We start from the raw sequence: 26946 nt of genomic DNA, 5'->3' as shown, positions 1-26946 counted from the left end.
CGTGTGTGTGTGTGTGTGTGTGTGTGTTTGATGGCAGTAGTTAAGAAAAAGAACTTCAAGGCTCGGCTTGTGTGTGTGAATTTTAAAGTAGCGGTGGAGAGGTCATGCATAGCTTTTATCCATGAGACCCCTGAAGGTGAGTGTCTCCTCAGGCCCATTAGCACCACATAAAATTTCATTTTCGATTTGCACTTTGCAGCTGCACGCGGACTGTGACTGATCTGGGGGGGTTGTATACGGCAGCATGTTGCTGCCACCATGACATGAAAGAACGTTCTTTTTTTTAAGATTTATTTGATGCTCCATCCATCCATTACTATATCTATACTGCTTATCCTGTGCAGGGGGGGCTGGAGCCTGCTCCTGGGGGGCTGGAGCCTGCTCCCGGGCAACATGGGTCACCAGTCCGGTCACCAGTCTGTCACCGCGCTGACACAGACAATCATACTCACATCCACATCTACAGGCGACTTTTCGAGGGGCTCATAAATATGTTTTTGTCAAGAGTAAAACGTGGAAAACGAAATGAGTGCAAACTAACAAGCAGTGCTAGGTGGAGTGGGTGGTGGTGGTGGTGGTGGTGGTGGTGGATGTGTAGCACTGAATGTTTCAGGTTATTCAGTTACATACATTGAAACATAGTCATATAGCCTCATGAGGTACGGTATGTGGTCAGGAGGGGCAGGCAGGTCTGAGGCTGATGTCGGGACACTCTGCATCGGTGCAGACGGGAGAGAAAGTGCACATTTAAATGCGCCGCCATCCGTAACGTCCGTAACGTTACTGCACCTGGCCTTTTGTGTACTGCTCAAGCTGTCGGGAGGTGGCGGCGGGAGGGGAAGGGATGTCCACTCTTGTCAGTCAACACTGCACTGACCTGCGCCGAGTCGTAGCCCGCTCGCTGACAGTCACTGATACCAAATCCACACGCAGTGATCCACAAACAAAATGAAAATATGTCTGGATCGTCACGTCATGTGATGGCTGGAGGCTACAGTGTCTCTTCAGGCGACGCCATGTACACCATGTGTACGTTCCCTGTCATAACAACATACCAACCATTGTCATGGTGGTTACACTACTGTGCTGTAGTAGTATGAAGTCGACAGTGCCTGTGTGCATTTATAAATCTACACAGTCCTAATGCCACCTGCGTGCTTTTCTTTGACCGTTTCCTGGACCCATCCTCCAAATACCTCGTTAGCCTCCAAATCCCTCTCCAGACAGCAGGAGGTTCTCATATGCCTTCCTAGTCCTCTGTATTGGATGATGTCAGGTTGATACAAATGATCATTTACTTAAGATTTATAGAATTTATAGAATTAAAATTCATAAAATTCATTAAAAATAAGCGGAAATCTTCTATTCAAATTTCGCCTCCTCCCTCTAATTCAAAATACCTTTTTAAGGGGCAATTTGTGGCAAGATGCTCTGCGATCATAAAGTGATTAGCGGTATTAGTATTCGCATTACTCTCTTCTTCACTTCTGCGTGTACTCACGTCGGCCCCGTGGCCCTCTCGCAGATTGTACGTGAGGTCGTGTTGGATCTCGCTGATGAACTTCTGGGCGTACTCGGGGTAGAGCCGGAGGACCTCGCGGAGGCCCTTGAGGCTGATGTACTGCAGGTCGCAGTAGGTCAGGGCCTTGACGTTGGCGTTGGTCTTGATCACCTGCTCCTTCGTCAGGGAGTCCGAGCCAATCAAATCTCCTTTACCTGGGGAGGTGAGCCAGACAGGTGTAAGACAAAGACACACACACATTTGTGTCTTTGAAGCAGCAAATCAGAGTGAATACTTTCTACTAACTGTCTTTATTCTTCAACAGTATATAGACATACAGTGTATCCGTGCAGTAACTGGAGCAGTAAAGATTATTAACAGAGAACAGCATGATGTGAAAAAGAAAACGGAGATGTGTTATGGTCTATATGGGGTAACGTTCATTTGTGAGGCTTTTGACAGACAAGGGCTCCGGCAGACAGCCCCACAGCTGAGAACAGAAAGAGGGGGGCTGGAGGAAAACAAGCAGAGAGGGAACAAGATGGAGGGCGGCGGGGCAGGGTAGGGCAGGGAGCTAAGATGGGTGACGGAGTGTGGAGGAGGAGTGAAAAGAGGGAGGGTGAGAAGATGAAGGAAAGAAGAGTGAGGAAGAGGAATTGATGAGGGCCTCAGTGAGGGGGCGGCTGCAGACTGGCATGGATTGATTGAGAAGAAATGGATGGGCGGGGTGAGAAAGCGAGAAGGAAGGGGAGAGGCGGGGGGTGAGCGGGGGCTTGGAGCGTGCCGCGTGAGCAACAGCAGCCATTGGACACGGCCCTCTGCGCCTCCATCTGAACCCCGAACCATGTCCGCATCCTGCTGTCGCCGCGCTCAACGCCGTCCAACCCTCATTCCCTGATCCCTCCCCCCATCTGTGCCTCGTCTTCATTTGGCATGACGGGCTCTTCTCATGCTCCGTCTGTCTCTCTATCTTTATCACTCACACTTCAGCTTCCACTTCTTTTCACCCCCCCCTTATACCCCCCCCCCCCCCCCCCCCCACACACACACACAGTTCAGCACCAAATGTCTTTTGTCACAGAGATGATTGGTGGCAACGGAGCCAAGAGCGACAGCAGCGACAGGGAAAGGATTTGCTTGTAATCGCGGCAAAGCGTTAAACTTGGCTGGAGATGAATACTTGAAAGTGACATTTAAGAGTGAGCATTTGTCTCCTCTTCGGTGTGTGTGTGTGTGTGTGTGTGTGTGTGTGTGTGTGTGTGTGTGTGAGTGTAGGTGAAAGAGACAAGGACAGGGAACAAAAAACTGTATGACAGATGCTCATTTTATTAATGTCAGTCATTCTGAGCCTTCGGTGGGCACCTTTATTTGGTCCTTGCTCTTTTTTTAAAATCATTTTTTAAATTTATTTTTATTCAAAAATCAAAATGACTTCCCGCCGTGGCACAGCAGCAGCATTATAGACCTAATGGCGGCACCTTCTCACACTGCTCTTCTCATCCAGCCATGTTAACGAATTAGGCAGCTTGGACCAGCAGGGGGGGTAATGAAATAAAAGGTCAGTTTTCTTTTTTTTACTTGTGTCACACGCCATTAATTTAATCTTAAGTAATACGTCCCTCCATACAGTACACTGATTTGGCGTGATGGTCGAGGTGAAGGTCAATTTAAGATCAGATTTATATGAGAGTTACATCACTGCTCCTGTTTTAATGATCATCTGCAGAATAACGTTAGTCTTGGTGTTTAGTGGCCCAACAGGTGCCTGTGTCATCCGCGGGACCAAACAGCCATTTCAGAAGAGCGGCCGGCATTTATCAGCTGCAGCCAAGAATGTGTGGAAGACACACACTCTGCAGCTCATGGATGGCACAGGCCGCACCTCTGCAGTGTTTACCAGTGTTTAATTGGTGGAAAATAATCAATTTCAGTCATTAAACCATGACATTGCTCTCCGTTGGGGAGAGAAGTTCAGCTCTGATCAAATGGATTGTGTGTGTGTGTGTGTGGACGGCTGATTGAGTGTGTTTATGTTGTAATATGAGGTTGAAAACGTCCAGGGCCGAGACTCTAACTTACTAAATGTGTGGTAACGCTACACACCGTTTGTTTTTTGACGTGAACCTTTTTAACATCAGCACAGACCACGATGGGCCGTACCATGTGAAGAGCTTCCTGGGACTCTGCAGGGCTCTGCTCGATCCACACTTCAGCATTAATAATCAAGGGTGCTTTAATAATGTAAAATATATTCATTATTAATACCAGCACAGCACCGCTTTCTGTCTATTGATGTGTGTGTGTGTGTGTGTGTGTGTGTGTGTGTGTGTGTGTGTGTGTGTCATGATCAAGATCAAATATGGGCGGGGGGCTTGGCATTTGAAGATAAATCCACTTCATGTCACACACACACACACACACACACACACACACGTAAAACAGGAATGCAGGTAGAGACCATTAAATTCAATACATCTTGACCTTTTGAGAAACTGACTTTTGAGGCATGTACATCTGTCCTCAGCACACACACACACGTAGAAAATCCTCCCCCTCTCTCCCTCTAGTCTCCGTCCATCACTCTGTCTGTCGCACATTCACACAACACACCTCAGAGAAGCTTGCCCAGTTTGCTGGATTAGTGTGGCAAAAGGCTTTGAAGCACATCCAGAGGATATTAGATTTGAGCCCGTGGGACAGCCGACTAATGAAATCATTATTCTAAGTTGTTGTCACAGGTGCGACATCGTGTCCGACCCACACAATTCCCAATTTTTTCGTTTTTTTTCCCCCGCTGCTAAACGTTGGTTGATTCAGAGTTTATTCTTAAATTTCTGTGACACTCTGAAGCGAAACACGGGGATTAGCGTTTGGCGTTACCAGAGCCCCCCCCTCAGGACGAACTGTGATACATTTGGTGATCGCTGCACTTTGAGGTCAAAAGGAATTTTTCATTGCGTCTTATACTTTATGAACACCTGCAAAGACATTCCCATCAGCCTCAGCTGGACTCTGTGCACTAACAGCAGCATGATAACACACGAACTTAAGATGACACACATTACATTCCCTGAACATGTTAGCGTTGTCATTGTGAGCATATTAGCATGGTGATGCTAACATTTAGCTGGAAATACAGCCTCACAGAACGAAATTCCATTCGCCTCCATCTCATTGGGGTGGCTGAAGAAGTTTTATCTTCTATCATCTGAGAGATATCTCAAAACACGGCACATGAACTGACCCTTTAACTGCTAAAATACTAAATAACTGTTCAGAAACAAATCAGTTTTGTGACGTGACAACACTGTGGTCAAAGTCTGGGCCCAAAAATGACTTGCTTAGGTTTAGGGAAAGATAATGGCCGCTCTGATCTATAACGACCTGACTGCCTCCTGTGTTCCTACGGCCGCTAGAGGGCTTTGCCACTTTAACAGGCACTTGACTGATGTCGACAGACTGGAAACTATGGGAAGAACTAAGACCCCCAGCGCCTCTTTAATAAATGAATATAATGGAGTACATGCAGTGTGACTTGTGCTAAGGTACAGGAGTGAATGTAACGTGATAATGTGATACTGGTAGTTGTGATATTCGTGGCTTCTGTGCAGAGCATGACTCTCTGCTTTTTCCTCCCACACACTGTCTGCAGATCCGTCCTGTTTAATATTAGGCTTCACTGGAACACCACTCCGCCTTCACATCTCCAGAGACCAATGTGAGAGAGGACATATGATCACACCATTTTACAAATGCCAGCGCGCACGCACGCGCACACACACACACACACACGCATTTCTGATTCGGATTCTGATGTTTTCCAGTCACATGAAATCAAATGTCTCACTCTGTGTTTTATCTTCTGCGTGAAAGAACCACTGTTGACATCGAGCTGCACGCTCACACTTCTGTGTACAAGCTCACACTCTTTATTTCATTTTTAAACACTTGGACAAAAATGTTTGTTCTAAAAAAAAAAAAACTAAAAAAACGTTCTAAAGATCTCACCATGTGTGGGTGTTCAATGTGCAGACACTGTATGCTTTTTTTATTAATCTTGCATGTTGCGTGCCCTTTCTGCACGGCCAAAATGTACGATCGACTGAATGTAAACACAAAGACCCCCCCCCCCCCCCCCCCCCATCGGATTTGGCCACTGGAAACATCCAAACAAGATGTCAAGGAGAAAAGGCAGCGTAACTTTGAATAGAAACCACAAAGAGAAGATCACGAACCCGCTCATGGCTGGAAAGACGTGGACAAAGTCTTAGTTTTATATCGCAGCACACTCTTAAGTGAAGCAAAGACTGCAGTTTAGCCACAACTTGCAAAATACAACTCCAATAATATCAAAACGAGCTCGGTTAACGGCGGATCTTCTGACAGCAGCCTTGTGGGAGACCGTGGAACTCAAACTCAAGCGATTGTCCAGCCAGATCTTTCGTCTTTTGGCCGATTAGTCAGGTAATATTTCAAACCACCATCGCACCACTAAGACTTCATATTCATATTACAAAATAACACAACGAGCTGCCCACAAAACATCGACTTCACTCTGAACAGAGTACTAATCGCGGCTGCCGGCTGCCAGCGAGGACGTACGACACGTTAGATATTGTGTCCTTCACACAGAGGCACACACAGAAAGACAAACGCATTTAAACGCACTCCCATGACTTATTTAAAGTAAACGTGCACACACTTACATACTCCAGCGGTACGCCGCCGCACAGCAGTGTTTGGGAACAGCACTCCCCAGAGATCACTTATCGGTCAGCAGCGCCAACACAAAAGTAACATCAAGCTTGCAGGTTCATTACTGAGTCCCAGCACAAAGTCTACTTACTGGAAATGGTCCGAAACTTTCAGTCACATCTTGTTTCCTTCATTAGCTTCCTCAGTTGACTGAAAGCTCTGGATATTTTCCACTAAGTGGACCTTGTGCTAAGAATAGTTTTGTCGAAAGTGACAAAAAACTTTCCTCCACATTTTTCTCTGATGGAGTTTGTGTAGGTGGAGAGCTTTCCCTCTTTTGTCTAGTTCCATTTTTTATTTACTTTCCTTTGCCTGTTTCTGGGAGACTCGCTTGGTAACATGAATCTCTTCCGTAGGTCAGAGGACTTGTCACCGCACGTGAATTTGAGCAAAGCTGATGTTTATTTATATAAAAATGTGACTGACAATCCGCCATCTATGTACTGGTTACCGTCTGTCTGTGAAAGCCGGAGCCGAGTTGAGACAGTTTGTGCGATCCCTGTGATCTGCAGAATCTACATGATGCCGGAGAAGCGACTGTGCCCGAGAGCCTGTTGAGCTTTCCAGCATTCTCCTGCTTCTCATTTATTCACACAGTCTGCGGCACAAAACAAGAGGCAGGGGCGTCCGACTGCCTCCAAACACCCTCATTCGTTCGTCTACATGTGAAGCCATATGTGAGGTCTGATAGCAAGACTTCCTACATCTCTGTTCACACTGGATTGAAGGATTATTCTGTGGAGCTCACAGGCTCAACCCTGTGTGAAGCCTCGACTGTGTGTGTGTGTGTGTGTGTTTCATGCATGGTGATAACTCTTTAAAGCAGCCACCTTTATCAGCTCTCTCTCAGCCCTGCCTTTCCTGTTGTTTGACTGATACACACACACACACACACACACACACACAACTGTCGTTGTGTCCTTCCTCCTTCTCCCCTTCGTCTCCCTCATCAACCTAATTTCCACTCAAATCCGGATCAAGTTGTTCTTCAGGTCTGATTGGATGAAACCAAACCCAGCGCTGTGAAATGATTTGAAGTGTAATCACTGAACTGAGAGATGATCGCTCTCGACTTTTCCCCTCCAGAGTCCGCACTTCATTAACGGCATTTGATATCAAACACGTGCGTATTCGCCGAGTGTTCTTCTCACCCTCATTAAGTATGCAACGCAGTGTCCCGCAGATCATGACCACCCCCACTTCCTCTCATTAAGCCTCAGTTTGACAGGTAATTGTCTTCCAAAGCCACAGGGCTACTGTGTAGTTTTCATCCAATTCTGTATCACTAATTTACACACAATTGCCTTCAAACAATAGACCACCCTTGTTGTATTTTAGTTTAATTAGGTAACCAGCATGACTCTCTAAAAGCTCCATATTTTCAGCGAAAGCAGTTTTATTATTGTCTTTTTTTTTTGTCCCCGTCTCGTCCTCAATCAGAGAATTTGGGGAAACAAATACGAAAATAACTTGAATATTGAAGGAAAAACATGAGTGGAAGCAAACATGTCGTTGGGAGTTATTTCAGACCTTTGTTTGGCTCAGAAGACAAATAAATAGAAAAAGGTGGAAAAACAACTAAAACACAGTGTTCTTAACAAGCATGCGCTCTGCTTTTACTGAGGTACTGAACAGTGTTCTAATATCTGAGTATTTAAATGTAAAAGTATTTCTTACCAAATAGCTGCTAGTGTCCTGATCAAGGCTCTTTTTATTTTTGAAGCGCACATTGAACAACATCCCCGTAAACATGCCAGTGTTGGCCAAAGGAAAGAAAAAATCCACAACAGGACCATGACTTAGCTCTGTAACCATCATCCTGCTCCTCTGGACTTACCCAGTATGGCCAGCACAGTGTTGTCTTTCAGGACCTCCATGGACCCCGAGCAGACGAAGTAGATGGCCTGCAGGGCGTCTCCCTGCCGGATGAGGAACTCGCCCGGAGCGCAGAAGGAGGTCTTGATAATGAGGGAGAGCGAGCGCAGGCAGCCCCTGCTGGCCGACTCGAACAGGGGCAGCTGGAGCAGCTCCTTGTTCAGGTGCATGGCGATGTCGGCCCTCAGCTCGTCTGGGAAGTCCTTCAGGAGCTGTAAAGCATGGCGGGGTTCACCTTTAACAAGTGCTCTTTCCAAAGACTTGCAATGGCTGCTTCAACCAAACAGCAGGCTTCCACACAAAACCATCTTTAATGACCTGAAAGCAGTAATTCTGACGTTTCAATTCAAACATGTGACTAAAGGCAAAACCCACAGCAGACATCTGACCTGTGAAACGCAGGCGTGACTAACACATTTCTGCATTGCATTGCATTAGTCGCACTTGCGCTTTTCTTTTCTCTGACAAATCAAAGGCTATCAAGACTTCTTCTGAAATCAAAATGATGTATCCAGTGGAATAAAGATGGACACATTTTTTGACAGGAAGGAAAATTACAACTGCTCAGTTAAAATCTCGAATCTCAAAACATCAACAACTGGAATTGACGCTATTTGCAGGTCTAGAAAGCACTGGCAGTAAGTGAGAGCAAACGTTTCCTGCTTTGAAAGACCCTTTAATGTCGATGCATAGGTAAAGTTTAAATTGGAAGAATGTGTTTATGAAGTCAGAATAAACGTGTCAGTATTCACACGCTCATACACTTTTGTGCGTTGGAGTGCTCCTCACCTCACTAACGTCTATTCCGTTGTTGACCGACCACGTGGTCTGGAAACACTCCAGCATGCGCTGCTCCAGGGCCTTGGGCAGCCGGTGGACCCTGATGAAGTCCTTCAGGTCCTTGGTGCGGGTGTGGTAGAGCGAGCGGCGCGAGTACATCCTCTGGATGATGGCCGTCACGTTACCAAACACCACGGCGTGCATCAGTGCTGCAGACAGAGCACAGGTTGTGTGTTTTTAGTAGGGCACAGATTTAATTACAGTTGTTCGATTGGCTTTTATCTAAAAAACGTCCCTCAGGAAAATCCCATAATGCTTCTGCACAGCAGGACGTCTTTATAAACCCCAAGAAGTTGAAGAGCAAAGGGCTTAAAGCGACTTAGCTGCTCTAAAACCGCCATAAAGCGCCGCTTCAAGTGGATTACTGCTTTCACAAAATGGCAGCAACACACTTCTGAAATAACAATAATCCCAATGTTGAATAAATCTTTTATTTCTAGTGAACAAAACACTAATAAGAACAACTAAATTATTATCCTAAAGCCCAAAACAGCTCTAATGCCAGTGTGAGCGATGGGGGGGGGGGGTGGTTCATATTTACTAAACACACTCAGGTTTGCTTTGAATGTGAACGCAGCTAATGAGCAGCCAACCGCTGATGACTGGAACTAGTCTATAATGTACTTTCCCGACTTTCTCTCCCTGAATTGAATTCTTGCCCAAGTAGAAAAGCTGCTGAGGCAGCGCTCAGCCTACAGGACACTTACACCGCCCATTGACACCCAGGCTAATGGCTATATTTTAGGATGGCTGCTCCTTCAAGGTGGGGTGACCCAGCGAACAGTTCTGGAAAACTCTGGTGTATAAAGTCTTTCAGGTGCAGCTGAAGGGCACACGCTGCTTCAGGGCAGCTCCCCACCAGAGACCTGGACTCTGTGTGTGAGTTTAATGACGCTGCTGTCGGTTGTCGTAATCAAAAATCAACGCAACGCAAAACACACCCACATGCAATCAAAGGAAAAGGATAGCTTTATTCTAGGTTTTTCTTGTCGTCACCAAACCTCGTGAAAAGACCAAACCGACAACGTGTCCGTCCGTCCGTCTCTCATATTTGATGCTCTACTAAGTATTGATCCTATAAACCAGTGGTTCCCAACCTGTTTGGCTAGTGACCCCTTCAAATGAAGCCCCTCTTCGCTGATTAACATGTAAGGTACGGCACTTTCCACTGGAAAATTATCAGATTTCATTATTCTTTCATCCAGGAAACGCCAAATACAGACATAAGCTGTGTGTGTGTGTGCCAAGTATTCTCTTCTTTTCATTGTCACACATGAGCTCACATAACTGCATGTGGGCAGTTGTGGTTAAAGTTACGGTTTTAACCCCCCCCCCCCCCCCGAAAATGAATGCAAGTCAATACAATGTTCCCGCAGGTATAATATAAAGTAAAAGTGTGTTTCTGCGTGTGTGTGTGTGTGTGTGGTCATTTACAGCCCACTTAATGTGCACTGAGGCCCTGAGACATCCCCACACATCACTGCGTCCTCTGACCATAAATCTGGTCATGTCTCTCAAGCACACAACCTTTCCCTTCCCTCCCCTTTCTTTCTCATTTCTTCTTTTATTGCTTTCCTCCTGAACACTGGGCTCTCTTCATTAAGGACGCGCATCAGCACAGAAAAAAAAACCCCATCAGAATTCAAAGCTCAAACAAGTAGTGCGTTGCTGTGAAGATCCAACACATATTTTATGTTTTTTGTGGAAGTAATAATAGATACTATAGCTATTGATCCAGCTCATTAAAAAAAAAAAACGCATGTTGAGCGTGAGCACTTCAGGACAGTTAAGAGGATTGTTGAAAAGGATTTAGGGAACTGCTTCACAAGAGGTCGCTCAACAAATGGCACAAATGTTGAATTTTGGCTGCGGTTCTGTGGAATAGTTTCCCCACAGGTCTACTTAATCACATCGGAGGGGCCTTGAAAAGATGCTTTACAAGTCAAAAAACCCCATCGTCTCTGCATTGGTATGTTTGTTGTCTTATTGTTTGCGATATTTGAGTGTTTAAAGACAACTGAAAGGAGGATTTTCTTGTGTTGTTATCCTCAGTGACTGCAACATAGTTATCAGTTAGCATCAAAGATTAATCTTCTGACCTTCACTGGACAAAATTCATTCACATATTGAATTCCTTTTTTATGGCACTTCATTGATCCTTTTATGTTGATGTTTAATGCTTTTAAACCTTCTTGACATTTTCAACACGAAAACAGGTTCAAATCAATGCATCAGAACCCACCGTTAAAAAGTTTCTTAGTTTAAATAAAACGCCATTATTGGAGCATATTGAAGTTACGAGGTCATATTCTAGAGAATATGACCATCGGATCGTCTGGATTCACACCGACATACCAACAGTGATGGACGGTCTTGCGACCGTTCACGAGAAACAGGTTGGAGAGGTTCAAAAAATGTCCAATGTTGCAGAGTTATAAACTTTTTTAAATAGATCCTGTAGTGAAACCCCTCAGCCAAGAAAGTGGGACTAATGAGACAGTTAATGGATGGTTTTGCATATAAGTGAGTGTGTGTGTGTGTGTGTACATTTACCGTTATCTCACCAATATGAAAAAGGAGCAATTAAAAAGAGAATGTGCTCAGCTGCGTGTTGATGTCTCGCTGGCTCCAGATAATGAGCTGAGTACTTAAGTCTGAGAGCTTCACACCCTGAGAGGAAGACACTAACATGCTGGGGCACAAACTAAGAGCATTAACCAAAACACACACACACACACACACACACACACACACACACACACACACACACACACGTTTCTCACCTCCTATGAGCATGGTGCAGATGGAGAAGATCTTCTCTGAGTCCGTGTTGGCTGACACATTCCCAAAGCCCACACTGGTGAGACTGCTGAGGGCAAAGTAGAGCGACGTCACGTAGCTGCTACGCATTGACGGGCCGCCACCCAGGCCCCCGAAACTCCCGCCCCCAGCGCCCGTCCCCGACACGGCCTCCCCTCCGGACACGTTTCCGTAATACTGGCTGGAGTTCCAGGACGCCTGCCCTCCGACCTCCGACCCCGACACGTTCCACTGGCTGCTGTTGGCCGGGAGGCTGCCGACCGTGGCGGGGACCAGCGTTGTCAGGGGGGACAGGAAGTAGGGGGTACCCAGACGTTTGGCCAGCTCATGGAGCCAACCTGAGAGAGACAGAGAGAGAGAGAGAGAGAGAAAAATTTACTTTGTTTAACTGCTCAAAGGTAGACACGTCTTTTTCAGCTACCGGAGCTGAACGAGACAGATGTTATTATTCCACTACTTCTATCAGAAGCACAGTATTCCTGCTAAAGAGCATTTATAGCTGAATATTTATTAGGCATTCAGAGGTGGAAAGTAACTAAGTACATTTACTCAAGTACTGTACTGAAGTACCATTTTGAGGCGCTTGAGTATTTCCAGTTTATGCAACTTTATCCTTTATCCTACTACTACTTCATTTATGTAACTAGCGTAAGTTAGCGAGTTAGATAGTTACTTCGATTTTACACATAAAACATGAAGCATTATGATACATTAAAGGCCCTGTATAACCACACAGGAGTTTTGTATTTTGTTATGCAAAGCTCTGCTTGATGAAGTTGTATCTTGTCCTGCAACCAAACCACGAAAAGTATTCTTTATTGTCATGTTGCACAAGATTTGAGTGCACCAAATATTAAGGTATTAAGCATAAGGTTCAATAATTTAACATGGGGCCATTGTGTACATTTACTCAAGTAGAATTTTCACTGCATTACAATAAATTGTAGCAGAGTATTTTCACATTGGGGCATTGCTGTCTTTATTTCGTCCAACCCTGTAGGCATCTACAACTCTGGGGCGAGCAGCCAGCCCCTGCAGGACCTGTGCCGGATAGTGAGGCTCACATTAATGACTTTACTTCTTCTGCTCATCTGTCTCCTGGAACATGTACATCCTTCTGCCTAACAGGGTGTCTTTGACCAGAAATAAACAAATCAAATGAAAACCAAGAATCCAAAAGGGCAAACGAGCCCTCTAAATGAGACCGAGGGACTAGATAAATGTGCAAATGTTTCACTTTGTGAACAAAAAAAGACACCAGGGTGCTGTGTGAAAGAGTTGATAGAGACAGTTCAGCTTCAGGGGAGGGAAGGAAGGAAGGAAGGAAGAAGGAGGAAGGGTAGAAAGTGAAGGAGGAAGGATGAATTATTGAAAAACAGAGTTTGTGAGTGGATGAGTGGTGAAACCCAGCTGAGCCACTGACAGCAGAATCAGGAAAAGAAAGACTGCAAGAGAGGGAATATGAATAATACAATATGGCTGCATCCACTCATTGATCTCCGGCATCACACACTTCAGGCGGGCAGCTTTGACCTTGTGTGTGTGTGTGTGTGTGTGTGTGAGCTCTCAGACAGTGAGACCAGCCTGCCAGCATAAATAAGCAGGAGTGACGATCGTGCTGCGAGCAGAGTCTCAGTCAAGCAGCTAAACCAACAACATTAGAGGATTTAACACCTGAGTGGTTTCCTAATTACTTTGCCATTAGTGCAACTTAACCTCCGCCATCCTGAGGAGACGCGGGCCCGACTGAGACGTTATGCTGCATTCATGTCTACGCCTGTGGATCAGTATGGGAGTGTAAGTAAGCAAGTATAAAAAATAAAGTACAAAGATTTATTTTTTTTCATCTTGTCAATGCATAATGGAACGTGGAGGGAAGAAGGGATGTTATATAGGACCACAATAAAGTGTAACCAAGTACATTTTCTCAAGTACTGTAGTTGAGGGACTTGAGTATTTCCATTTCATGCTAAAAATACATCTACGATATTGTACTTTCAACTACATTTTCTTAACATTAGTTACTATTACTACGATTATTAATACAAAAGATAAATCAACTAATAAATGATGACGTATTACGATGGTGCTTTAAGCTACTGAAATCAGCTCCGCCTTTACCAGCTGCAACATTAGTGATGTTTACACATTAATGCATCACTAATCATAATCCAGTAATAATATACATATATAGGATGATGTGGTGTCTGTGGTCTCTGAGTGTTTCTGTCGAGTCAGACGCATTGTAAACATTTATCATGTGATCAAAACAAGATTGTGGTAAATCTGTAAATCTCTATTAAGAACTCTAGATAGGTACAATAGAAGTATTAGGAATATTGATGATCTCTCCAGGTGATAGGATGCATCCTGAACTCCTGTTGCTCACCATTAACAAGTGATCAAGTCACTATGAGTTTACGTGATGAATTAAAGCTTTGCGGATCATCCATGGATCAAGTCCACGCTCGGTGTTTACATGCACTCTGCCACCCAGACATGATCAACATAAATAAAAACAACAAAAAGCAAACAAAACAAGCAAACCTGACAACCCAACCAACTGACCTCCAGTCTTTCAGAAGATGTACCCTCGGTTGCCACAGGTGTCGCTATTATTTTGTCCACCTCATTCATAACCCTAACCCTCTTAACACAGGGGAGGAGGCGGTTTGGGACGCCTTGCTCGCAGTTCATAAATGCCATTCATTCGCGCGTTTAGTAGTTTGTGAGACGCGCATGTGTGTAATCTAAACGAAAGAGTCTTAAATCTCATCTGGACACGAGACTCCCGTCTTGTGCATTGTTCCTCCGCCTCCTGAGCTGACTGGAACTCATGGGAGCTGTCTGTGGTCCTGAACTCCTGTCTCACGCTCTGTCACACCACCACTTACAACGAGGGGACATTTTGGACTGAAATCAAATTATTATAATAATGGAACCGCTGTGCTCAGTCTGATTTGTTCACAACGAATTTGATTCAGTTCAATTCAACGTACTGCGTTCATCCCCGGTGGGGCCAACTGAAAAGTATATGTAGCAGAACAAACACATCTCACGGAGTATAAAGTGTATGCTGACGTTTGTGACGACATGTGGAAAAAAAAGTGTTAATACTCTTTTAGTTTAGTGTGATTCTGTTGACTTGAGAGCGAGACATTCCAACATGGAGGGAGCTATATTATATAAGCTGTGATGCACCATCCAGTTCTATAAACTCCACAAAAGAGGCCTGGTTTGCAGTCAGCCGTGAGTCAGGAGTCAATAAATAAACTGTTCCAACGGTTCGGTTAGCGACCAAGCTAGCCACGTTGCTAATTGGCAGTTAGCAAGACAGCTAGCTTGGCGGGCTATTACGGCAGGCAGGCGCTAGCTCCCTGCACCACCAAGCTTCCAGCTCCACCTAATGTGCCGCTTTCTGGTGTGAGCAGGCGCGGGGACTTCTTGACACTGTCCCACACATCTGGTCCACGAAGGATGATGATATTTTATCCATTTCTCACTCCCAACGGATCCCATGAAAAGACAAACAATAAATTGAGCCCATTAAAAAGCATCGCCCGCGTAGCCACATTTGGCCTGGACAGAGCTTATTCCTCTGGGCCGCAGAACTCAATTAAAAACACATCAAATATTAAAAACACGCAAATGAGCACTGGGTGACATGTCCCTTCATTACAACAAACAAGACCACTGTAGTTTATTCTGATTCACCACATACACCATCCAGGTGCCCCAAATACTCACAAAGAGAACCAAATGTGTATTAATCCACAGCTGAAAATAGTCCCCATATTTACATTGAATAAAATCCACAGTGCACAGCTGTTTTGTCTTCAGTAGGAACCAGTGGGCTTTGGGCTGATTGTCAAAGGGTAGGGAGGTTGGAAAGCATAGAGAGGTCAACGAACACATCCTTGGTTTGGTCTTCTCATGGGGTTTGTTGACATATTTCAAGATGCAGTTCCTCTATGGGGTGCTAGATATTTCCCTTGAGGTGGTTTTCAAAATGAAGATATAAGAAATGTAAGAAGGGTACTGTACTGTATTTGGGGTTGTTTTTACTTGACTCATGGGCTCAGTCTCCAGCTGTATGCTGGCCCTCCAAAAGGTGGTGAAATGTGGAAACATCTTGAGAGGTAAACCTGCCGTCGTTCGTCAAAAGCTTCCTTTAGAAACCTAATATGCCAGGTCCATGTTAATGTCCATTTCTTTATCCTCTTTTTGTGTCCATGTCAGTAGATTGTGGCTTGTGTGTGTGTGTGTGGTGACTACAGCTCCATGGAGGGGCTGCAGGGTGGGCCGTGGCTTCACTGCCCTTGAATTATTGATAGCCCTGCAGACAAAAACTGTATCTCTCCCAACTGGCTGACTGGCAGACAGCGCAGTTCAACCTATGTACATGCCGATATCAGACCTCTTTTGTGATTTGCGGTTGGTGTCACAGAAAGGTCAGGCTGCGGACTGGTCTTTGTTACTGGATTCGCCCGTCTGTCGGAATCACAAATTGAGGGACCGCTGACACGAATTGACTGCGGTGTTACTGTCTGTCATTATGTGGTTTGCTGGATGGATAACGAGAGGTAGGTTGGTACAAATCAATGAGAGAGAGAGAGAGAGAGAGAGAGAGGGAGAGAGAGAAAACAAGGGAGAACACACTGAAAACAGAAAAGGCGGAGAAGCGATGGGAGTATACAGCTCATCATGAGTCCATAGCTTAGGAAACATGCTCGTTTACAGTCCATTATTCGGCTCAACAACGTGCTTGTGTCTGACGTTTAGGTAGAACAGCATGAAAGACACACAAAGATGGCTGTTGATCTTTCCCCAAGGTCACAGTCAAAAGGATTAAAGTTTTTGCGCCTTTGGATACTGCCTGTCTGTACGTACGTCTTTACAAGTTTATCAGATTGTGTGTCAGGGCTTCGTGTCATGCCCGCAGGATTTGAGATTCTCTCTGTGGAATAAACAACAAAGCTGCGTCTTATTAAAAGCATCACAATCCGTCGTGCTGGAAATTGAGAGACGCGAGGGGGCCGTCCTTCTGCGTAACTGCTTCTGAGCCTTTGTTGTGGATACCAAATAACCGACGTCGCTCTGCTGAGGCTCGATATGTGGCAGTTTGGATCCGCCTTTCGGCCAAGACGAGGTAGGTGAACGTGCAAGTGGTTCAAGCTGAATCGGCCCATCTCATCATACTAAACCACTAAAGTGGGGCCGCAATAAGATAAGATCTCATTTCATCTGCATTTGGCAACCCTAAAATAATTACTGAGGACAGTGGCTTACAGTATAATTGAGAAGAGTGATGGAGTATCCAATCTTTTCTAACTGTGATGCTGTAGACTTGCTCACTTTGCCCAAATGAAATCCTGGTGTCTGGCACTGGCAGGATATTCATAGTAGATGCACGGTGACAATTAAAAACTTAAGCGATCTGAGCACTAAAAGCTCTCCAGCCAGAGAAAATGAACCATAAAGCTGCTGCAACAACAACATTCAGATCTGAGGAGTGCACAGTTTACTGTAAACTCTCTGGCAGACAGTTCGATGACAGGACTGATACAGCTCTCGTATCTGTACATTAAATATGAAGCTGCGGCCAGCAGCTGGTTAGCTTAGCACAAAGACTGGGGAAACAGCTATCCTGGCTCTGTCCGGAGGCAACAAAATCTGCCAAACAGATTTTTTTTTACCAAAAACAATAGTCATTATTGTAACAAGACTCCGGAAAGTAACTGCTAACGGCCAAGAAATCCTTCCAGTTTTCATGCTAAGCTAAGCTAAGCTACCCAACTGCTGGCTGTAGCTTAATATTTAACGGACAAACCGTGTTTTTGATCTTCTAACCTTACTCTCAGCGAGAAAGGGAATAAGCCTTTTTCCCAAAATGTAAAGTAAAAGTAAAAGCGGCAATATCCATCCGTCCATCGGCCACACCTGCTTATCCTTTAGAGGGTGGTGGGAGGCTGGAGCTGACATTGTCAAGGAAATTTAGTGGAGAAGAAGTCAAACATAGCATAAAATAGAAAAACTCCAGTAAAGTAAATGTACCTGGAAATTATAATTATACTTTGTGTGGGTGATAAAAGTGGGTACTAACCAATATCCCAGGAGCCAGGACTTTCGATCTCCCTGCGACCGATGAAGTACCAGACGCAGGCCATCCAGTGGGCCAGCAGGGCGAACATGGACATCAGCAGAGTCAGAACCACCGCGCTGTACTGGGAGTATCGCTCCAGCTTCTGCAGCAGCCGCAGTAACCGAAGCAGCCGCACCGTCTTCAACAGGTGGACCCCAAAGTACTGCACAGATAGACACACACCACACCGGTTCACACACACACACAGGCTAAACCTTCAATATTATTTAATATATAAATTATTCTTTAAAACATGAGCACTTCTTTCAGCCTGTGTAGATCTTTAATTTATTCTTCATATAAAATCATTTTTCAGCTCCAAATGAGAAGTAAAAAATGAGTCTTGCATCCTTGTGTAGTAATTTAGCCTCCTCTTTCAGGATTCTGAGCGCGGAAACACAAATGAATGAGACCTGCATTATGTGCGCTGACATCAGATCGGCTCGGTGCCATTTGTTTGTCTGATGAGCGTCAGGTTTGGATGAAATGTTGATCTAATAAATTCACAAGGGAGCCGCTGACATTATGCATTAATTCTCACCTTCTCCAAATCTGGTTAGCATCAGCGTGTTAGTGTGGTTAATGAGTGCATGTCCACATTCAAGTGTTTCTCTTTCCTGGAAACCCCCCCCCCCCCACAAAAGGTGAATAAAGTAGCCTGATTTGTCACACACAAAACGCACAAATGTCCACAGACAGACACACAATAACACACACACACACACACACACAGAGGGGACTCACCACGCTGACGTTGAAAGCATACAGCAGGTCAAAGGGCAGGGCGGCAATGAGATCAACAAAGAGCCAGGTGGTGACGTAGTGAATGCAGATGGAGCGGGCGTCGTACACTACCTGACCCGACGTGCTCACAAAGGTAGTTCGAAAGTTCAGCAGTATGTCTGCAGAGGACGACAACAACAGCAGAAGCTGACGGCAGGAAGTACCAGCAGGTGCTTCCTGTCGCGTGATGGTGAAGAACATACAGAGCAATGACAGCGATTCATAAACTGACAAGAACAACTATGAACCGGTCTTCACTACTCGTCGGAGGTTTCAACAGATTCACTAAAAGTCGTGCAGAGGTCAAAAAGTGCAACGTCAGTTTCACAGCAGGTCCAGGGAACTTGAGCTGGGAACTTTAGGCCCCCTTGGGTTTAAAACACAGGACCATGTCTGACCTCTCAGGGACGGTTACACTACGTTAGTGATCATTTTCAAAGCAGTTTATAGATCCATTTATTATTTTCAGTTAGTTGCAATGTCTTCAGTACAATATGAAACCGAATAGATGAATACTTGAAGATCCCCTCCAGACATGTTTTAAGAATTTCAAAAATGATCTGCTTTGAATATTAATTTTGTGTCTGATATGAGTTTTTTCCACAAAAATAATTAAATCTACTCCTTCTCCCTCACTGGAAAATCCAGAATCTATGGGCTTGTAAGTATTTTTATTTTCGATAAACTTCACTAAAAAGTCCTAAGGTTTCCACATCACTCTTGTCCAACTTTCACTTTGGACCATGATTTGTTCCCAAACTAGTTGTGATGTCACAAAATCCTGCTCCTACGTTCATGCGTTAAACTGAGATTTAAGGTAAACGCAGAGAAACTTGGAAGGGGACTTTAAAACTACGTTGAGACATCCAGTGACCTATAACAGTGAACAGTCTGCGGCCTCTACCTTTTAATTTGTTTAGGTTTCAAAAAGTGCAGGGTCAGCAAACTCTTCCAGTTGCTGCATTTAAGAACTGAAACATAAGAGTTAGCTGCTTTAATTGAAGAAAATACTTTAAACACAATCTGTTTCCTGACTTCCAAGTTTGCTCACTTGGTCGTCTTCTTATCTCACCACATGGCTCATAAATGTGACAGATGAACCTTAGATTTTCCTCCTCGAATGCTCCAGTAATCCTCAAAACGGTTCCTTGTTCACGTCTTACACGGTCCCGGGCATTAACAGAAAGCAAAGTGATGTGAGATACAGAGCATGCCGTTTGTTGTTAAATGGCTAAAAGGATGCAGTTAGTTGACGAAGAGCAGCTCATTAACAGAAACTAACGAATAATCGGAAGCCTTATGGCACATTTCAATCCACTGTCGTTGGCTGAGTGAACGTATTGATAAACAGGCCGGCCGATTAGGCCTAACAAATGGGATATCGACTGACAGGAGTCATCCATTTAACTGCGGGCCGGTTGTATAATTTCATTGCAGACGTTTATTGATGGAGGGCTTGTGCTCACTCTTTTCCATTAAGGCAAATTGTCCATTGAAGAGCACTCATACAACTTTCCTACGGTTAGAAGGACAAGACTGGGGACAAAGAGACTGGTTGTTTTCTAGGAAATGAGATAGCAATGAGACGTAATGCTCTACCGCGTAATGGCTCATATCCTTTCGCTGCTGCGCATGCATCATTAAAAACTTCCACAAAACTTTTATGATTACTGATGAGCCTCTCAGATCCGGGCTGTTTTATTGGCCTCCCACCAGCGGCGGTTAATACAATGCTGAACAAACAGCCAATCTTTTAGTCTTAGTTGATGACTGAAGCTAGAATTGGTGTTTGATAAAAGAAAGCACTTATTTAACAAGTGTGGACATCAGCTGGAACGTGTGCGCCCTCTGTGACTAATTCATTCATCTTGTCTCTAGACTTAAACCATCTTGTGGCAGGAATGTCGGTGGAAAAGACGACAGCATTTCCCTCTCTCACCTAAAATAAACAGGATCTCCACAAGGATGTCGCTGACGCTGGGCGGGCTTCGCGGGGCGCTGCTGCTCCCTTCGTCCCGCCCTCCCACCACCGTGAAGCACACGTTGTAGGGCACGGTGACGGCCACGTAGAAGGTCGCCAGCAGAATCAACCAATCCCAGCCGGCCTTGAAGGTCCCATAGTGGAGGAGGATGAAGCGAGACTTCTGAATGGCTGCTACCTTGTACTCCGGGATTGGAGGCTTATCCCCGAACATGTTCTGGATTGGAAGACAGGGAGAGACAGGTTAACACATCTCTCTCTCTCTCTCTCATGTTCCAGGTTTTCCACTTTTTACATCTCTCTCTCCCTCCCTCTACCCAACACACACACACACACACTTACTGGACCTCTTCAAACTCACTTTGAGCAGAGAGGCATTATGAAAACCCACAGAAGTGTAATATGGATTCTAGTCAAGATCCCAAGGTCTCCAACAAGGTGAAGTACTGGTACTGTACTGTACTGTACTGTACTGTACAGTGCTGTACTGTGCTGTGCTGTGCTGTGCTGTCCATTTCCCTGTTAAAAGGTTTATTCTCGTGTTGTCTGTTGTACAGACTGTAAAGCCCCCTGAGGCAAACTGCGATTGTGATATTGGGCTGTATAAATGAAACGGACTTGACTGTCGTGTATACAATCTATATTATATGACTCACAGGACTTTTAGAGTTTTCCATTTGATGTAACAGTGCAGCCATAAAAGGTGTTGATATCAAATACTGTGGGAAAATATTTTTCATAACTTAAGGAGACACTTAAGAAGGACATTAGTTTCAAATGGATAATTAGGTTGCGCATATACCGTATTTCCACTGAGAGAAGTGTGTATTTTATGAAAGAACCAGATAGGTTTAATTTGATTTTAAGTCCTCATTAATCACGAAGTTGTTGTGTCTCCTGCTCGAGGACACTGAAGACCAAAATATGGAGGAAACACAAACGAGCTGCTCATTTAAGAAGATTTAAACTACAAAATGTTTGAGCAACAAATAGGATTTTTCACCTGGATATTTTGTGTTATTGTTTTTAAATCACCCACCTTTAATATACAAAATAAAAACAGATGCGTTCGCTCAGTAAGTGGGCACCACACTTTCAGGATTCAAGCTGCGGAGCTCTGCATGTTTGCTTTACCTCTGACGTCGGCTCTTTCACCCCAAAGTCAAACAGAAGTGAGGATACTCCGGACGACTTACCATCTGTCTGCAGCAGACCCACACCGTGGGGAACACACGAACACCACCACGCCGGGCTGCCACACTGATCACCCCCTGATTGTGACCCTTGAAGGCTTGTGTCGGAGCGGGAGTGGACCCAGCGCAGTACGTGCGTTGTGTCAAATGATAATGTAAATACAGGCCAGACTTCACTGTTGTTTGGTTTAAAAAACTCGAGTTGCAACTTGGGAATCAATTAAACAAACGTATTTTTGTATATATATATATATATATATATATATAACTTTTTATTCCATCCGGATCGTCATCTTAAAAAAAATCCATCTGGAGTCTTTGAAGAATCTGGAAATGTCTTCAAAACAGATTGTTTGCTGTCAAACAATCTGTAGGGGGTTTAAAGTTTGGCTTGTTCTATATTTATCCTACAGAGGAACATATCTTTACTTCTGAGACTTGAATGCAATCATCAATCATACAAAAGCCTCAGTAAAAGTAAACATAATGATTACCTGCGAGGCAGTCTGGGGCTAGTTTGGCATGCAATACATCTTCCGGCAGCCAAACATCTTGTTACTCCCCAAAAAATGAGATGAAATATAATGAACCATGCTACCGACCACACGGTTGGTCCAGTCTTTCAAGGAAGCAGATCAAACCCTTTCGTCCAGACGTACGAGTGCAGGGAAACTTACATTGTTGATCTTGAGTTTGCTCTTGTCTTGTTTCTGCAGGTGTCCCGACAGGTGATAGAGCACTGCTCGGCTGCGGCGGCGGTTGGCGTTGAAGCCTGGGGGGCGGGTGACCCGATGCACCTCCAGACCTGTCTCCTCATCTGTGGAGGAGATGGCAACATGCTGAGCCGCAGTCCGGTCCACAACACAGGGTACGATTTTAAACCGCACTCTGTGTTACCGTGCTGACTGAAACACCGGCTTCTCTCAGCCCGTCGTGCTTTAACCAGCGATGGAGGATGTATTCAGATCCTATACTGAAGTAAAAGTACTAATACGTCACTGTAAAAAATAATGATATACTTAAAAGTATTCAATGCAGTCCCCTGGGACTTGTTTTGTCCAACCAGTGGTCCAAGTTATTAAGAACCAAATATTTAATAAAAGTTTAAGTTAAAACGTCACATTCTAGAAGCTCTCCGTATGTTTTGTAAAGTAACGAGTAACTAAAGTAAAAGTAAAGTAAAAAGTACTTTATTTTCCTCTGAGATGTGGTGGAGTAGACAGTAGAAAGTGGCATGATAAGAAAAGTAACTCAAGTAAAGTACAAGTACGTCAAATTTGCACAGTACTACAGCACAGTACTTGAGTGAATGTACTTATAGGTCAGAGTCTTAAACCACCTCACCTCATGAAAAGTCTCAGTGAAGCGACCCTCAGTCTCACACGGGTCAAACCATCGGTCTTTGTTGACGTGTTCTGGAGTGAAACTGCCGTTAGGGTGCGTCACATCGCCCCCTGCGCCAAAGTTTGCGTGGAAATGTTTGATGTGATATCGACCTGCTGTCGGGTCTCTTTTTCTTTAGGTGGAATAAGACGATCCGGGCTGAGATCCAGATCTTTATTTACAGAACAGAATCAACAACGGCTGCACACCTCCAACACCTCGTCCTTTCTGCCTTTTATTGAATAATGAACGGTAAGATCAGGTTCGGCGTGCAGGCCAAAAACAAGGACACACACTGACGGAACAGAGGCCTCGGAGGTCCGGTAGGTAGATTCATGTTTTCTGTTCCATCATCGAGACAGAAAATCTTTTCTGTTCTCTCCATTTCCACTTTACATTTCCTATTATGACCGCTCCTCTGTCTGTCCATAATATGATGTCATGCTTGGCAAATACCCTCCCCTGTAACCAAATCATTTTCATTTTTCGGCCAGTAAATTTGATTTGTTCATCGTATCTAGACTCGACACAGTTCAGATGGCGCGCGGAGAAACGGACCGCTGTCGCTAACACTGGTTGCTCTGTCTCTCTCCTGTATGTCCTGTGCAGTTGGTTGGTTTTTGCAAAAGTCCATTAGCATCTGCAAAAGCATCTGTTTTGACAGATGTACAAAGGAGGCACGCTGGTTGTGTTGCTGTCGGGTTAGAGACACTTTCCTTGTGGGAAGCTTTAAACAGGAGACAGCAGGCGCACGGTGCTGGCAAAGATAAAAGTTTGTACGTCCTCATACTTTAAAAAGACGAAAGAGGAAGAGGGTTGGGTCAATGTCAGGTGGAGGCTGACGGGATGATTTTAATGCTGGTGATGGAAATTCTCCTGGAAAACAGTGCACCTTCAGTGATGACTCGGCCTCGGCCCTGCGTGACATAAGAACCGCCTTTCACCCCTCACTGACCCGTCGCATCTCATTAAAGGACAGGCTCACAATGTGTCTGTCTAAAACAATAGTCAGGTGCCCAGATGACCGTTGAAACTGTTTTTACTTGCTGTGATCATCCCATTCCTTTAAGAGATCCCTTTCAATGTAAGTGGTGGGAGACAAAATCCACAGTGCATCCAAAAAGTGTATCTGAAGCTAATGTGAGGCTGACAAATCGAGTAGATTATCTTCCAAAGTTACAGTTTATTCAGTACAAGCGTCCTTTCTTCCTATCCCTGTTCCTGTCCCTGAACTGCAGCTCAGCAGGGAAACACGAAGAGGTGATTTTATACCAAGTTATTTCGGGAGATCTCCACTGAATTTGTCATTGAGCCTCGTATTCACTTCAGATAGCCTTTGCAGAAAACAACGATTGTGGGTTTTGTCCACTTACGCTAAAAGTTAAGCTTCTAATCAGGACACGACCTTTTAATAGTCAGCACATGATTGCAGCAAGCAAAAAAGGTTTTCAATGTACATATGGGCGCCTGACTTTTGCTGTAAAACAGACCTGTTGGCCAGATTGGCAGCACCTGGATAAGCAGGTGACTGAGAAACCTACCCAAACAGCCTTATGGTCAACTGGAGCCTATGACATCCTTTTGGTTGCACTGTATGTGTTTATGGTACAGTGCATAGTGTTGTGTAACCCCCCCCCCTCCCCTCCTTCATGATGGAAAGCTTATTTGTCTGGAAGAAAAGCTACAGAAGGTCTCCGGGGGTCCTGACTACAGTTAGTAAAACAAGGAGCTGGGAAACAATGACAGATGTCTTTAGTTTCTAGACTGGAAGCAGCCTTTGTCTTCAGTGTCGTACAGAAGAACAATAAACTATTGATTGCATATTTATGACACCAGCTGGCCTCATTTAATGGTCTTAGTCAACACTAGAGGGTTTTGTGTAGGCTGAGGTCAACAAGCTAAAGGCCGACGTCCTTTGCTTGTTAATAAAAGACTGCAGAGCACATGGACCCTGAGAAACCTGCACTTAAAGCCCACAGACGAGTTCTGTTATCCCCACACCAACGATTTATGACAGCCATGAAAGCTTCTGCCTTTAGACATGATCGGACAAGACGGTGTCCAAATTAGTTTGTTTGGAGCATACTGACGCCTTAAAGGAGGACTTAGACATTTTGAGGAAATATGCTTATTTCCTATTTCTTGCTGAGTTAGAAGATTAATAGCAGACTCCAGGGAGTTACTGGTGCCGGCCAAGAAATAGTCTCTTTAGTTATTTTTAAAATAAGTACGCTTTTTTTGTATGTATTAAAGAGTGTTTGAGATGTGTTTGCTGTGGGCAGATTAGGGAATACAATGTAAAGCATCAGTGGTTCTCCTTATTCTGCTGCGATTACTGACACTGCTGGTTTTCAGAATATACAGCAGGATCTCTGGGGGAGCCAGGGAAGAATATGGGCTGGCTAAACTTAAATTATTAATACGGTCAGTTAACACAGTGCGCATACCAGTGTGTTTTTAAAGGTACGTTTTTTGTGAGTGTTTCAGTACAAAGCTTTGCATATCGAGCACGATTAAGCCGTCAAAGTCTCTCCTTTCTTTGATTTATTTTTTTTTTCTATCGTAAATGTGTAGCTTGCCTCTCTCTGTCTTTCCCGTTCCCCCCCCCTCCATCTCACTAACCGATTCTGCGTTTAGAAAAGAAACATCACGCTGAGCTAAGTGCCAAAAGTGAGCCGCCCGGGCCCGTCAGCAGACTCCCACTGAGGAGCAGAGGCAGGTAAATGTGATTGTTTGTGTAAAGTCATCACATCATAAATGTCAAAGCCTTTTCTTTCCTTCATTACTTTTTTTCCCTTGCCTTTCATTCCTTCTCACATCCAGAGGTGCTTAGTTTAGCAGAAACCCGATGTTATGTTAATGCTTGTGTCTCAGTGACGAATCGGAAATAGAAGCCATTTAAAAATCCTCTTTCGTCTGTCTCGCCTTCCCCTTTCCGTCTTTTTTTTGTGGCTTGTCCTCTGTCCCCTGTGGTGTGTACCGCACTCTGACTTTGGTAGCTTGAATTTAAAGTGTAATAACTCGGCGTAAAACACAGCCAGAGCATATGAAAGTAGGCCTCAATCATTTCGGGCGTGAAGGCAATGAGATATTCAGCCAAATGAGGGAGCCTGGGCAAGTGGGGGAAAATTGAGTAAGTGATTTCAAGCAGGTGCTCTTTCCCATCAGGAAGCACTACAGACAGCAGCCCTGAAAGCATATCTATAAAAACTTTAAACACCCCACTTCATCTTAAGAGTCTTGATTACTCTGCTTCCCTTCCCGTCGCTCTACAGGGTCGGTATTCAACTCTCAAGTTCTCTGTAGTGAACTCGGCTTGCGCTGGAAACAGGATTTGGATGTATAAAAGTACGCATTTGAATGTCTGTAATACGTGTGTGTGTTCAGTGTTTGCAGTGTAATGTCTGCAGGATTACACAACACTGATTACAGAGTTCCTGAACACACCAAGACGACGCATTCAAATGCGCTCGTTCAGCTTTGCATGCTGGGATCAGTACGAAAAAACAAAACAGCTCGGGACACGCCCCAAAACAACTCTGGGCGGGGAACTGATGGAGGGTCAGTCAATAATGTGTGCTCCAAGAAAAATACAACCAACGCATCTACAGCTAAATACGTTTTAATTGGTCAGACGTTATGGCAGCTGGGTGAACTGACCTGCAGGCCACAG

At 44.6% G+C, this 26946-nt stretch overlaps 1 protein-coding gene across 1 annotated transcript in view; it reads right to left on the bottom strand.

The window, feature by feature from the left end:
* kcnh3 (potassium voltage-gated channel, subfamily H (eag-related), member 3) overlaps positions 1-26946 on the bottom strand; it is a 103477-nt gene that overhangs the window by 6573 nt on the left and 69958 nt on the right. Inside the window, exons 4-11 of the mRNA XM_070915177.1 lie at positions 22568-22707; positions 20656-20914; positions 18678-18835; positions 17895-18096; positions 11755-12129; positions 8921-9120; positions 8094-8343; positions 1502-1716 (exon numbers count right to left, since the gene is read on the bottom strand). Of these exons, the coding sequence (XP_070771278.1) occupies positions 1502-1716; positions 8094-8343; positions 8921-9120; positions 11755-12129; positions 17895-18096; positions 18678-18835; positions 20656-20914; positions 22568-22707 (1799 nt within the window). The remainder of the gene's footprint in view (positions 1-1501; positions 1717-8093; positions 8344-8920; positions 9121-11754; positions 12130-17894; positions 18097-18677; positions 18836-20655; positions 20915-22567; positions 22708-26946) is intronic.

The sequence above is a fragment of the Enoplosus armatus genome, chromosome 11 (assembly GCF_043641665.1).
Source record: "Enoplosus armatus isolate fEnoArm2 chromosome 11, fEnoArm2.hap1, whole genome shotgun sequence".
NCBI lineage: Eukaryota > Metazoa > Chordata > Actinopteri > Centrarchiformes > Enoplosidae > Enoplosus > Enoplosus armatus.
Note: the sequence above shows the minus strand (reverse complement) of the source record. Positions and strands in the feature narration are given on the sequence as shown.